Source organism: Akebia trifoliata, chromosome 1, assembly GCF_017979445.1.
Source record: "Akebia trifoliata isolate Shusen 1 chromosome 1, ASM1797944v1, whole genome shotgun sequence".
Classification (NCBI taxonomy): domain Eukaryota; kingdom Viridiplantae; phylum Streptophyta; class Magnoliopsida; order Ranunculales; family Lardizabalaceae; genus Akebia; species Akebia trifoliata.
The window spans coordinates 8,231,397-8,244,891 of NC_141375.1; the positions used below are offsets into that span (position 1 = coordinate 8,231,397).

A 13,495-nucleotide genomic window follows, 5' to 3' on the forward strand; every position below is an offset into this window, starting at 1 on the left:
ATAATCTTTCTTGAGGCATTAAAGAAGAATTGACAATTCGCACATTCATTTTGGTGCACTAATCACCAATGATACTATTTGTACTATTCAAACTCAAAATTTTTTCAGATCGTACATGTGTCACCTTGAAATAAGATATATCAAACTTCTTAGTTGGGTCCCAATAGAAGTTGCATACCTAAGGAACAATATAAAATTCAATATTGCATCACGCGTCAAATACACTGTAATTTATAGTTTCCAAGGGCTAAAGGACATTACTCTAAATGGAATTTAGACTATGAAATGAAAGAAAGAACCAAAAGGATCTCCCATCCTGCATAGTACTAAGATCATGTTGGATGGGGAATTTAAAGGGACACCCAGATATAAAAGGAATCTAGACTCGAAATCAATGATCAGTAAGAACCGTATGTGAATTTTTTCTACTTTTAGTTTTAATGCTCTACTTAGTTTAAATCTTTATCTTAAGCGTCGAAGTGTCTTTGTAGGCACACCTACTGTGAACTCGAATTCGATCAAGGAGACAATGATTCATTGATACAAGTTTTTCAATATGAAAATGGTGTTCCGTTGGAAATCAACTAAGTCACTCAGTGCTCCATCTCAGTAGATCATGACTCTAGCTATAAGATCAAAACCGAACTTTTATATCGTGGCTCTAACTCTCAAGTCTGCCGGGACATTCCTTGATTTTTTTTCAAAGACTCCCGCAAAGCTCGATAACCTACTTCATAGACTAAAGTAAGTACCCTCTTCGTCATATGGAACAAATTAAACTAGCGGCCGATGCCCACTGTCTGTTCAACCTATTACAAATAGGGTATAGACAGGGGCGGAGCCAGGATTTTGTTTTCGTGGGGCAAATTACAAATAGAAAAATTTTCTGATTTTCTATGAGGCAAAGCAGTAGAATGTTAAAAAATTTTAAAATTATTAATGCCTCCCTATAGATTTTAGAAATTCTTGTGGGGGCAATTGCCCCCACTGCCATCAATCTATTGAGATAGGTTTCAGATCACCCTGAAGGATCCAATCAAGAGGGGCCCTGGGGATGATTTAGTTAGAAGAAAGTGTGAGCTCTAGACTCGGTGCTGTGCTTGGAACAATGGGTGTCGTAACGATAGAAGATTCAGGCTGGGATTCCAATGATTCATTTCCTCCACTCGGAAACTTCCGAGAGACATTGTGTGACACTTCAAACAAGATCGAAGAAGAATTTTTGGGCTTCGAATTGGTAAAGCGAAGATGATGATCAGCTATGGTACCATTCCCGACCTGCTAGAACAATGGGTACAGAACAAAATTAAATAATAAATAAGGTATTAGTTTTGATGTTGGTTTCATTACTGATAACAAGAGGTGTGATGGGTTTTAAGTAAATCATGGAATGGCGGATGTACCACGTCAAAGAGGCTTGAGCGGCGCTTCTTATTGAGAATTGTCTGCCGAAGAAAATACTTCTGAGCATGACTGGCTACTTGTGTTGGCGTTCTTGTCGTCACGAAATTTCTCGAGATACCTCTCCAGTCCCCCTTTCCAAGCTTCTCAAGCCCCACTAGAAATGTTCTGTGTTCCTCCACTGTCCATGGGACTCCTAATCACCCATACACCACAAAAAATGACAATCATATCTCATAAAATCTAAAGAACCTTTTTTTTTTTAAATGCTGAGAAGTATGGATAAAATAAATTGCTGTAAAAACTAATTTCTAAGAGTAATATTAGTTAAAGACTCATGACTGAGAAACATAATAATGTTGTACATTTTAAACAACTAAAGAACATTTAGAGAGAAAATATTGAAGGAGACAGGCAGATTCAAAGATCACCAATACATAGATGCATAAGGGGTTTTGAAAGGAAGCTGATTTAATTCAGAAGAAATCTATTGAGGGATCCAACAACAGAGGATACAGAACACACCTTAAAAAAAATTCAGACTTTGTTTAGAAACAAAATAAATTTCCAGAGAATTTATATCTTGAAGTATTTCCCACACAATTGGTTCTTTTTCTCAAATCTTGCTTTTAGCAACTCCTATGTTCTTCGAAGCAATGTGTTGTCGGATTAGACCACGAATTACAAATGTCTGGAAAAGCTTTATTGCTATTTCAGTGAAACTGAAACTGAGCGAGATAGAAAAGTTTTCCTTCTCCGATCAAACAATTCAAAACCAAAACTTGGGTTTTACTCCAAAATATTTAGAAAATTTCAAATTAGTACAAGAAATCTAGACCATAACAGTAAAATATGATGGAAAAAAAAATGCATACAGAAAAATTCCTTAAACTACTAGAAACTGAACCAAAAAAAAAAAAAACTAAAAATAATTTAGATATAGAGAGAATTGAATCCTTACTACTTACCTTTCTTCCTATCTTGTTTTCTGCACATGAGACCATCTGAGAGATACCCATTAGACATTTTATCTGAATTCTCATTAATCGAAGAAACACGACATGAAGACGATGAAGAAGATGATGAAGAAGAAGAGGATGATGACAAACAATCCATGCTGAAACTCTTCTTCATGAGAAGTGATGAAGAAGTTGAAGGTATGTCAAGTTGCACCCCAAAGAGCCTTAACTTACAAACAACAATCCCTCTAAAATTTGTACAAGTCCTTGAATTATGACCCATGTTCCCACAATGAGAGCATTTCCTACCCATCTTCAACCAGACAAAATTCAACAAAGAAAAAAGGTTCACAAACCAACAACCATCACTCAAAAGCACAGAAACAAAAAGAAAAAGAGAAGATTCAACTAATAACTAATATGTAATGGTGCTATAAATTATGATAGGTGAGATGGGTTTTAATAAGAATGCAAACCAAGGAAGGAAAGTAGATTGGATGGACAGAGTCTTTTTGGTTGGATATTTTCCACCTCTCTCTCTCTCTCTCTCTCTGTAGAAGACATCTTTAGTGTGTAGATTGTACAATTATACAGTGTACTACAGATGGTATGTGGGGACATTTTCAAGCATTGCAGAGATATACCATCAGGATTCTATACTCCAGGAGTAGAGCAAAGTTATCTAACTCTAAGACATGTTGCCAGGTGGCATTCTATTATAGGTCCATTGAGCCATGAATTTCAGGCATACACTTTACTAAACCTAAACACCATGGTTTTAAAACTCGGTTTTGCGTCTCATCTCGGACGAGTTTTTCGATACGTTTGAGACGTCTCGTTCAAAAAATAAAAAAATTGAACGTGAGTCCTAAATCTTGGTCAAAAAATGACTTTGTGAGTTGGTCTCGTTCAATTCTGATACTAAATTAACTAGGACGATATGTCTCGGTCTCAGACAAATTTTAAAACCATACTACACACTCAAAATCTGATTCATTGGATTTGAAAAATCTTTTAATCATGGGCTTTATGAAATAGGCCCTTGAGTTAAATGTAGGTTCACTGGAAGAGTAATCAAGTAAGTAGAAAGTGTTACCATATAAATATATAACTATATACTATATGAAATAACATGGCTGATTTAGTAACTTTAATAAATTATTCAGACCGTTTTCATAAAACACCTAGTAAATAGTTTATGATGAATGCAAATGCCAATCAATATCACATTTTGTTTGCTTAAGACTTACTTGTTTTAGTTAACCTCTTGGTACATGCACACACGTTTAAATTATGGGACTTAAAGATAAATCAATGAGTCAACTATTTTGCAAAAATTACTTTTTAATATTTATTATGAAAGTAGTCATGTACCCAATTTCATAATAACTTACTTTTACCTGCATGGTTATATATTGTACATTTTCTATTAATTAAAGATAAAATTTCATCAACCCAAGGATGATTTTTTGTAGAAAAATAACTACGGATAAATGTTAGAAACAATGGCTGGTATAGTAATTTCAGCAAAATACATAACTGTTTTAGTAAATAAATATATGAATGAGAGAGAGAGAGAGAGAGAAGACAAAGAAAGATCCACCAATGGTTTCAAGGTGGGTGGCTGGAATGACTTAGATGTATGAGAGAAGAAAAGGGTCTTAGAAAATTGATGTTGATCAACCAACCAATCCAACACCATTTTGATGCAAGTTTTGGTTTCATACTTTGAAGACTTAAATAAAGAATACTAAGAATTTTGGTAAACTAGTATTTTTTTTTTTAATGTTTTGGTCTGTCTTCAATTTTCTAAAACAGATAAAATCAACTTTCTACCAAGTCAAGAAGCCTTATGATATCCCTAGAACCAATTGGGATAAAATAATATGGTATAACCCTATCTACTTTCAACCAAAGCGCTTCTCTAGAATTACTTTTCCTTGAATCATTTTTACAGGGATTGCAATAGTGTAATTGATGATAATGGTAAAAAGTGTTTTTTAGGCATTTCTTGATGCCGCTTTACTATTTTTATAATGCCCCTCACCCTATAAATATTTTTTTTTAATCCCTCACGTTTCTTTTCTAAATGTCCTCACCCCTTCAAATGTCCAAGCTCGAATCGGCTTGATGAACCATTCAAATGATTATACACTTATAAAATCATAAGTTATCAATAAAAAAATTTTTTATATAATTTTTTTTTATTATGATATATTTTTAGTCTAGATTTATTCTTTAATGTATATGAAAACTACACCCATTTTCTAATATATAGAAGAAAAAAAATCATTTTAGTAGTCTCCCAATTTTTCCCAAAAATTTTCTGACTTTATACGATTTAACCCTTCCTTGAATGATAGCTGAATCCGAATTTTGTTGCCATCCTAAAAAGCAACTTTGGGAATTGTCAAGACAAGATGAGAAATGGAACCTTAGAAACAATCCCAAAATGGAGACATCTTCATTTTAAAATCTTGTTATTTTGACAGAAGGTGTGGTTGGAGGTCTAGAGAAATCTATTATTAGGTAGCGTTGGAAAGGCCTATCACAATTAAGCACGATGATACTGAAAGAAAAGGATAAACCATAAAGATAAGAAAGTAAATTTACGTGGTTCAACAACAATGCTTACCTCCACGGATAGATCAGGGTCATGTTGACAAGCCATTGAGGTAGGTCATGTTTTCGAAACCCCATGAAGTTATGAATTTCTTGGAGCCACCATCCAGGGTCATGTTGACCCTTGACTCAATCTGTTGCACATAGGATTTTCTAAAAGGGCGATGTGTGTGACCGTAGGAATAGTCCCATCCAAAGGGCGGGGACACCCACAATATCAAAAATATATATATATATATATATATCAAAGAATTTTTACTATACAAAACTAGTGAGAACAAATGCAAGAAAGGAGTCCTGATTTTGAAATACAAAATATCACTCCCAAAACCCTTGTACACCCATTTTTACTCGTATGCTTTAAACCCTAGAAAAATATACTCATTATCTAGAAAAGTAGCAATATTGCTATTTATAGGATTATAAAATTAAAAAAATTATCCTAACTGTTTGATTAAAATCCCTTATAATGAGTGTGGGAAAAGACAAATAACAAAAGACTAATGATAAATCGACATGGTAAATAGTACACGGCTGACATGGCAAGGGCAGGGAACCGTAGATCTTTTTCTACGTATATTCCGAAGAAAAAGATCTATGGTTTTGTACCCTTGCCACATCAACCACGTACAGACCGAGTTTGCTTTGCCACATCGATTTATTATGACTCATAACAAAATCATACTCAAAGTGGGTAAGAGAGACAAGATAAGATTGTGGAAATATATATATTACATGATAGCCACTAAAAGATGCACATCCCTATTCCTTCATGCCTTGCACCAAGAAGGAAGCTTTAATTTTATTGAATAGGATGCCTTAATTCAGTAATGCATACCTTGGAATAGTCATGATTTTTCTCGGAAAATTTTAGATTCAAAAGAAGGTAGAATGATTGAAAACTTAATACTACTTCAATGCATCTTTCAAATTTATCAAGCACGCTTCTTAGTTCAATAAATCCCTTCTAATCATATCAATGAAGAGAATTTTCTCACATAAGCATGCATCTTCACTCATATCATGTCAAATTCCGACCAAGGTGACAATTTTTTTCCCTTCGGATTGCATCTTTAAATAAAATATTCACCATCAGTATTGCTATGTACTATCGCTTCTTGTATATAAGTGTAATATTGAATCAATGTTTCATCTTCTTTTTCATTGTCCAATTAATTATTTTATATGGAAAATGTTTCTCCCAATTAAATTTAGGTTGGATCCTACCTAATTATGTTTTTTTTTTTAATCTTTTTAAAAGTTAATTTAGTATCATGTTAATCCAGGGTTGGAGCCAGGATTTCCTTATATTGGGGACAAGATTATAATTACTGATAAAGATGAAAAGCTTGAAGATAATTGATTTTGAGGAAAAAAATGAAAGGGTTTTTGGTTAAACATGGGTCAAATTCCTTGCATTTACGTTATTCAACATAAATGTGTCGAAGCACTTGTACCATTGTCTTGGGGACTATTTCAAACTATAGAGAGACTTCTTCAACTTGTAAACATACTCTTATTTTTCTTTTTCTTGAAATCCCTCTAGTTGATGCATGTTGATATGATTATTTTGCTTTCCATGTAAGAAAGTTATAGTAACATCTAGCTACTCTAAATTAACGTCCTGCATAGATGTTATAGGCAATAGAGTAATAATAGAAGTATGCTTAATCACTAGTGAAAACATTTCAAATCAATACCTTCACGTTATGCACATCATTGTCATCAATCTTGCCTTATATTTGATTTTCACATTTTTAGAAGATGATTATTTCTTTTTGGAAATCCACTTACAATCATTTGCCTTTTCCCTTTAGGCAATTTCATTTGATCCCACGTCTTATTTTTGTGAAAAGAATTCATGTCATCTTTCATTGCCTTTTGCCACTTGCCTTGTTATTCATCAACAAGAGTCTCCTAAAAATTTGTCTGTTTCACCAGCCACTATATCTGTATCTTTAAACCTCTTTAACACCATCTATATATGCTTTGATCTTTGTAGTAGAGGCTGTGAAAAATTTTATGGAGAACTTTCATCCCTATCTTCTTTACCTAAAGCCTTAGAGGTGTCAATCTTCAACTTGATGACACTAGTCTCCTTAGTAGTAGTCTTTTTCTTTCTATTTCTCTTGTTTTAATATGCTTATTTTACCAAAAATCATGTCTCTGCTTATAACCACCTTTCTAGTTATAGGATCTCATACTTTATATTCCTTCCGCATAGTTATGAAAAATGCATTTCTTTATTTTAGGATCAAGTTGTTGCGCTCATCATTAGGAACATGCACGTTAGTGGGACATCCAAATATTCTAAAATTAGAATAATCAACTGATTTACTTGATCATACCTTTTCTGGAGTTGAAGCTTTAGTACAATTCATGTTGATTTATTAATATAGTGAGCTACTGTATAACAGCTTCAACCGCAAAACTTTTAGATATATCCCTGTATAGATCCTCATGCTTCTAGCTCTTTCAAATAAAGTCCTATTCATGCGCTCTGCAACTCCATTCTGTCGTGACATTTGTTTTACTTTAAATTTATGCCCAATACCCATATCCTTATAAAATTGCAAAAATCCGTCTTCCTTGTAATCTCTTTCATTATCTTTTCTAATACACTTTACTTATTTATCAATCTATTTTTCAACTCTGGCTTTCCATTCCTTGAAGATACCAAATACCTTTGATTTATGCTTCATAAAGTACACTTATGTTTTTCTAGAGAAGTCATCTATGAATGTCACAAAGTATATGACTCTCGAATTACATATTACTATGGATGGTCCCCATATATCTAAATGCATGTATTCAAGGATCTCCTTATTATGGTATGTAGAAGCCTTGAATCCTTTTATGCATTGTTTTTTAAATACACAGTTTTCATAGAAATCAAGGACGTGTTTGGATACCAAGAGCAGAACTACTGTTCCAAAGAGCAGGAGCTGGAGTACTCTGTGGAGGAGCTGCAAAAGTAATTCTATGCAGAAAGGGCGTTTGACAATCAACTCTGTGAAGTATTGGCAGAAGTACTTTTGTGCTGGAAGTCTATTTGAAAACCATACTGACTTCTTATAACTTCTAGAAAAAAAGACCAGAATACCCTTATATTATACTAGTTACTGTTTTTTGTTTTTTAGTATCATAATATGCCTTCAAATTATACTGTTTTTTGACATTTTAACTATAAATATTAATATAATATAATATAATATTTCAAATATTAAATATTAATATAATGTGTTTAAAACGGGGGTATTTTAGTAGAAAATTAATAAAGTTAGGGGTATTTCGATAAAATGAACCGTTAGAATATTACTCCCCGCAAGATGCGAAATTGCGAAGTAGGTTTTAGCGACTTTTTCATAAAGAACAATTTTTTGCTCTTGCGTGGAGTAATTCTTCGAAAGAGTTGTTTATCTATATTATCCAAACGACTTCTAACTCCCCGCAAGAGTCAGAAGTAGTCAAGGAGTCCTATCCAAATGCCATCCAAGTTTATAGGTTTTAACTCCCTTGAAGAGTTTTCTGTTGTGAAGCTCTAACATATCCAGCTCACTTATATGGCCCAATTGCATGTATCATAATCTGATTTTATTTTTCTCATTAGTTTTTTAGGAACCTACGACGACCTCCACCTGTAACTGCATTCTTTACCAGCCTCTTCTAATCTTTTAGAACAACCATGGAATATTTCACAATCTTCAAAACTCCACCTACAACCGAGTATCCATACCAAGTAGAATCTAATGCATCCAAAGAAATCAAGTTCTTTTTTAGATCGGGCACATGCCTTTTATTTGTTAGAGTACAAACCATTTCATGGTACATCTTGATTTTAATGGTCTACATTCCAACTATTTTTCATATTGTATTGTTACTCTTCAACACAACACCACCATTATATGGTTCATATGTGTCGAACCAATTCATATTTGATACATATATTACGAACATCCATAATCTAATATCCCAGAATCACATAGGGTTTCAACACCCAAGGAAGTATAAATTGAGTGCATCCCCGTCATTGTTTTCTAAAGTGTCTATTGATTTACTTATTGAATCAGAAGACTTTTTTTTCTTGTTTTCAATGTTTTTTTGACGCTTTCAACAATCTCTTTTGAAGTGCTCTTTCTAATGGCAGTAGTAGCATTTTACATCTTACACTCTTGATTTTGATTTAGATTTTTTTCTTTCTAATCAAGATTTGTTCTTAGATTTCCCTCACCATTGAGTCTCCTTTTTTATGAGTCCTTCTATTTAGGATTTCTCACTATTTCTCCTCATTTGATTTGATAAAAGTATCACAGTGACCTCCTTTGTATTCAGATTCTTCTTCCCATAAAGTAAGGTTGTGGCAAGATCTTCATATAAAAGGGGAAGAGATACTAATAGTAGCAGCGCCTTATTTTCTTCGTCAATTTTAACCTCGAGTCTCAATAGTTTACCTATGATTTTCTTGAATATATTGAGATGTTCCTGCAAATCTAAACTTTATGATTCGTAGACTTGTTTTTTTTAAAATAGTTTATTTATTAGAGATTTCTCTATTTATAAGCTCTCCAATTTCTCCCACGAATATGAAGTTGATTTCTCATCAATTACGTTATACATCACTTCGTCTACAAGACACAAATGAATAGTATTCATATCTTTCTCATCGATCTCTTCCAAATCATCATTGTCCATCGCCATAGATTTCTCACTAGATAGTGCCTTGTACAATCTTTGTTGCACTAGTAGATATTTTACTCACCTCTGCCATTAGTTGAAGTTGTTCATCCCATCAAACTTTGAACCAGTCATCTTTATCGTAAACTTCAATATTCAGAGGCTCTAATTTCAATTTGTGCAAAATCGAAACAACAAAGACAACAAAAATCATACAAAAAGGATTTACATGGTTCAACAGTGTGCCTACATCCATAGAACAGAACAAAAACAAACATTACTTTTTATCAACTTTTAGCCCTAAAGATCTCTATTTTTAAAAGTGGGAATTGCTCAAATGAGTTTATCTCCCTAAAATAGAAAACCTTTAAGACAATATTATACAATTTCCCTTTTCGTACCCTTACAAAATTTGGGTTGGGAGGCAGCATTGCCCCTTTCACCCTCAGCAAGAGCACTGCTTCTCCAAAACTTTGTGTTAAGCAACAGATACAAGACATCTCATACACAACATAACTTTGACAAGAAATTAAATCAAGTACCCATGAACACATGCTTTTTAAATTTAGATAAGAAATTTCATGCAAATAAAGGTTAAAAATACCCTCCCCCCTCCCCATTTTCTCTCTCTCTCTCTCTCTCTCACACACACACACACACACACAGACAAAATGCTACCCTAAGTCTCACTTTTTTCTTTGGAGGAGGAGGTTTGACTTGCTTTTTTTTCTTTTTATTATCTACTACTATGGTCAATGGTTAATACATTGGGTTGAATAAAGGAGATACGGACGATGTTTCCAATACGAGAGTATGTTTTCTTTGTGGGTTTCCTTTTGAGAAGTTGGTATGTAAATTAAAATACAGCATAAATATATTATAAATCTTTCTTTTCAGATGGATATCTCACCTTACATGCTTTTGTCCGTCTTAGTCAATAATTATAAATGGACCAACTTGTTTAATTCTTTAATAAACAACGAATACTTAGAGAATTTGACCACATTAGTTATTTGATTTTATTTTTGATCAATTTCTATAACAGTTCAAACAATCTATATGCAAGTCAAGAAGCCTTGTGATGGCTTCAACGCAGTAGCCATTAAATTTCCCCAAAATCCTTCCATTTCTTCAATAGGATGTCAAACCCTATGATGAGAGGCTTGCCATTGAATTAAACTATACAATTAATTACAACCAATACATTAATATTATCAATCAAGACTATCTCATTAGTGGGTCAGGTCTAAAAATCACACCCATTAGACAATAATGACCATTTCATCGCTTGATTTTGGATATTAGTTACATGGGTTTTGTTAACATGTGCCCCTAAGACACACAGTGGAATAAATACACTTCGGAAATAGGAATCTGACGGTATTTTGGTAAAAAAATATAATTAATTTAGGCTATTTTTGGTACAAAATCTTATTTTCAAAATGTATTTATTGCACTTTAACGTGTGCCCTAAACAAGACCCTAGTTACATATAATAGATTTTGAGTCGTGCTGGAGTGACCTCAAGAATAAACCTCACATCACACTTTTATGACGAAGAAGTGCATAGGAACCATAGATGCTTTTCATAGTATCTCGATGAAAAGCATGTATGATTCCTACACATTTCCACATCAGAAAGTGCACTGTGAGGTACAATATTGAGGTCACTTGAACATTATTCGTAGATTTTTAATAATTGTTTTGTTTGTGCCTTATCTTCTATAGGTGGTGGCTTTCAATTTTGAACAGTCCAGCTCCGTGCTAAGTTGGATAAGGGTTGTATGGGGGTAGCACATCCCTCAACCAAATGTTAGGGATTGGAGTAGAGCTCCCAACATGAATTTTTTTATTGACTTTTTTATATAATTTTGTAACTTTTTGTTGAGGGAAATTTTGTCTTTGTGCGAACTATAAATCCATCGTCAACTCAGACTTTTATTGAGAGATTTTCTATTTTTCTGAGAGGGGTTTTGGTAATGTATGCCCTTGGGGCACAAGTTAAGATGCTATAAATACACCTCGGAAATAAGCATTTGAGAGTATTTTTTATAGAAAAAAAGATTGAGAGCAATTTTGGTAGGAAAGTTTGGAGGTGTATTTAATGTATCTTAACATGTGAACATGTGCCCTTCGGGCACATGTTAACAATGATAAATTTGGGGTTCCAACCAAAATCAATTGGTAATAAGTGGAGAGGCCCAAGAGCTTATAAAGAGAGAGACAAAAAAATGAGTGTCCGGTGTGAGATTAAACTCAACATGCACCCGCACGTGTGTGCTTAACTGGGCCAAAGCATGTGGAGATATGAACTGGGTGACGTGAAGGAAAGAAAAGCCCACTCTGATACCATGATAAATTTGGGGGTCTGATTCAAAATCAATTGGCAATGAGTGGAAAGGCCCAAGAGCTTATAAGGATATAGACAAGGCAATAAGTGTTCAATGAGTGAATGATATTTTAGAATATTTATTGATATTTAGAATATATCAATTAGAATATTCTAAAATGTTATATTATGTTAGTTTTCATATATCCTCAGTTGATGTAATTTCTATAAATATCTTATTAAGGTTTATATAAAATTCATCAAAGAATTATCAAAAAAATTAATTTTCTACATGGTATCAGTGCTCAAGCTCCATTAAGCACATCGATCTTGATACACCGTTTTTCGACGATGACGCAATCGTCGGACCAAAATCTTTCTCTTTTTTTCATTTACTATTGTTCTAGTTTTCTTAAAAAAAATCACATCTCCTTTCATATCTCTACAAATCTTCTAGGTTCACATATTCATGTCCCTCAATCTCATTTCTTATTTAAAATCTCTCCAACAATAATGATTTCTTTAAATTGCAGAATCCTACATTATATGCTCATGGGAAAGACTATGGCAAACCTAGTTTCATAAGTCACCGGCTCCAACAGATTCAAAAAAAAAACACAAGATGCAATCGTGATGAACTTCACAGATGGACGGTGACCACCATGAAACACGATTGGATTTTGGATGATCTAATAGCATGTCACTTGATGGAATCAAGAGAAACTATTCAAAGAAGCCAATCGCATATTCCTTCTTCAAAAGATCATACACTTGCAAAAGGGTGTTAGAGAATAAGATACATTGTATTAAGGTGCAATGAGATACACTATAACATCATTCGTGTATCTCATCACAAATAGAAGATTGTGCTAGACAATATTCTATAATATTTATTAATATGTAGAATATAACAATTATGATATTCTAAAATATTATATTAGGTTAGTTTCCACATATCTTGATTGATGTAATCTCTATAAATATCAATAAAATTAATTTTTCAACAAACAAAATCCTTTCTAAGATATATTATTATAATCAATCAAACCCAATGTAATGAGCAAGAGCCGCATTTTATTGAGTGTCATATTTTCCAAAAAGCATTCTTGGAAACCAGAAACCATTTCTTTGGAAATTGCCACTAAACAATTGTCGAAAAAATAATTCTTATAAAAAGTGATTCGATATACACACTTCAGTTGAAAGTAGGGCTCCCCAAATGAACCTTTAAGTCTCACCTGATTCTTCCTACTGTGTATTTTTACTTATTTATTTATTTGGGTTGTGGGGTAGGTAAGGGAGGACTTGAAAATGCAGTGTATTATACCAACCAACCAAGTTATAGGTCCAAGCCCTCCCATATTCAATCTCTGAGTAAGAGAGAGAGAGTAGTTTTGACATTTTTCATTTTCTCTATCTAAGCTTATTAAAGTAGTTTTGACATTTTTATTTTCTAGCTCTACGTATGTAAGCCAGTGACTTTGGTTTAATAAAAGAATTAAAGGAGATG

General features: G+C 33.3%; 1 protein-coding gene across 2 annotated transcripts; it reads right to left on the reverse strand.

The window, feature by feature from the left end:
• Positions 1-998: 998 nt before the first annotated feature.
• LOC147410631 (transcription factor MYBS3-like) lies at positions 999-2,888 on the reverse strand. 2 transcript variants are annotated; one of them, XM_086444351.1, is made up of 3 exons: positions 2,370-2,888; positions 1,404-1,597; positions 999-1,281 (listed from the first exon to the last, which is right to left on the reverse strand). In XM_086444351.1, exons 1-3 carry the CDS (start codon positions 2,671-2,673, stop codon positions 1,060-1,062), a joined length of 720 nt encoding a protein of 239 aa, XP_086300477.1. In that variant the 5' UTR covers positions 2,674-2,888; the 3' UTR covers positions 999-1,059. The 2 variants fall into 2 exon arrangements, with proteins under 2 accessions (XP_086300477.1, XP_086300525.1); XM_086444399.1 differs by having other exon boundaries at positions 999-1,278; positions 2,370-2,881.
• Positions 2,889-13,495: the final 10,607 nt, after the last annotated feature.

Excerpts from the sequence above, each read along its gene's own strand:
- LOC147410631 (XM_086444351.1), bottom strand. The coding sequence starts at position 2,673 with ATGGGTAGGAAATGCTCTCATTGTGGGAACATGGGTCATAATTCAAGG. Across the intron at positions 1,598-2,369 it reads AAAACAAGATAGGAAGAAAG|GAGTCCCATGGACAGTGGAG; the intron begins GTAAGTAGTAAG and ends ATGGGTGATTAG. Across the intron at positions 1,282-1,403 it reads GCTCAAGCCTCTTTGACGTG|CAGGTCGGGAATGGTACCAT; the intron begins GTACATCCGCCA and ends CCATTGTTCTAG.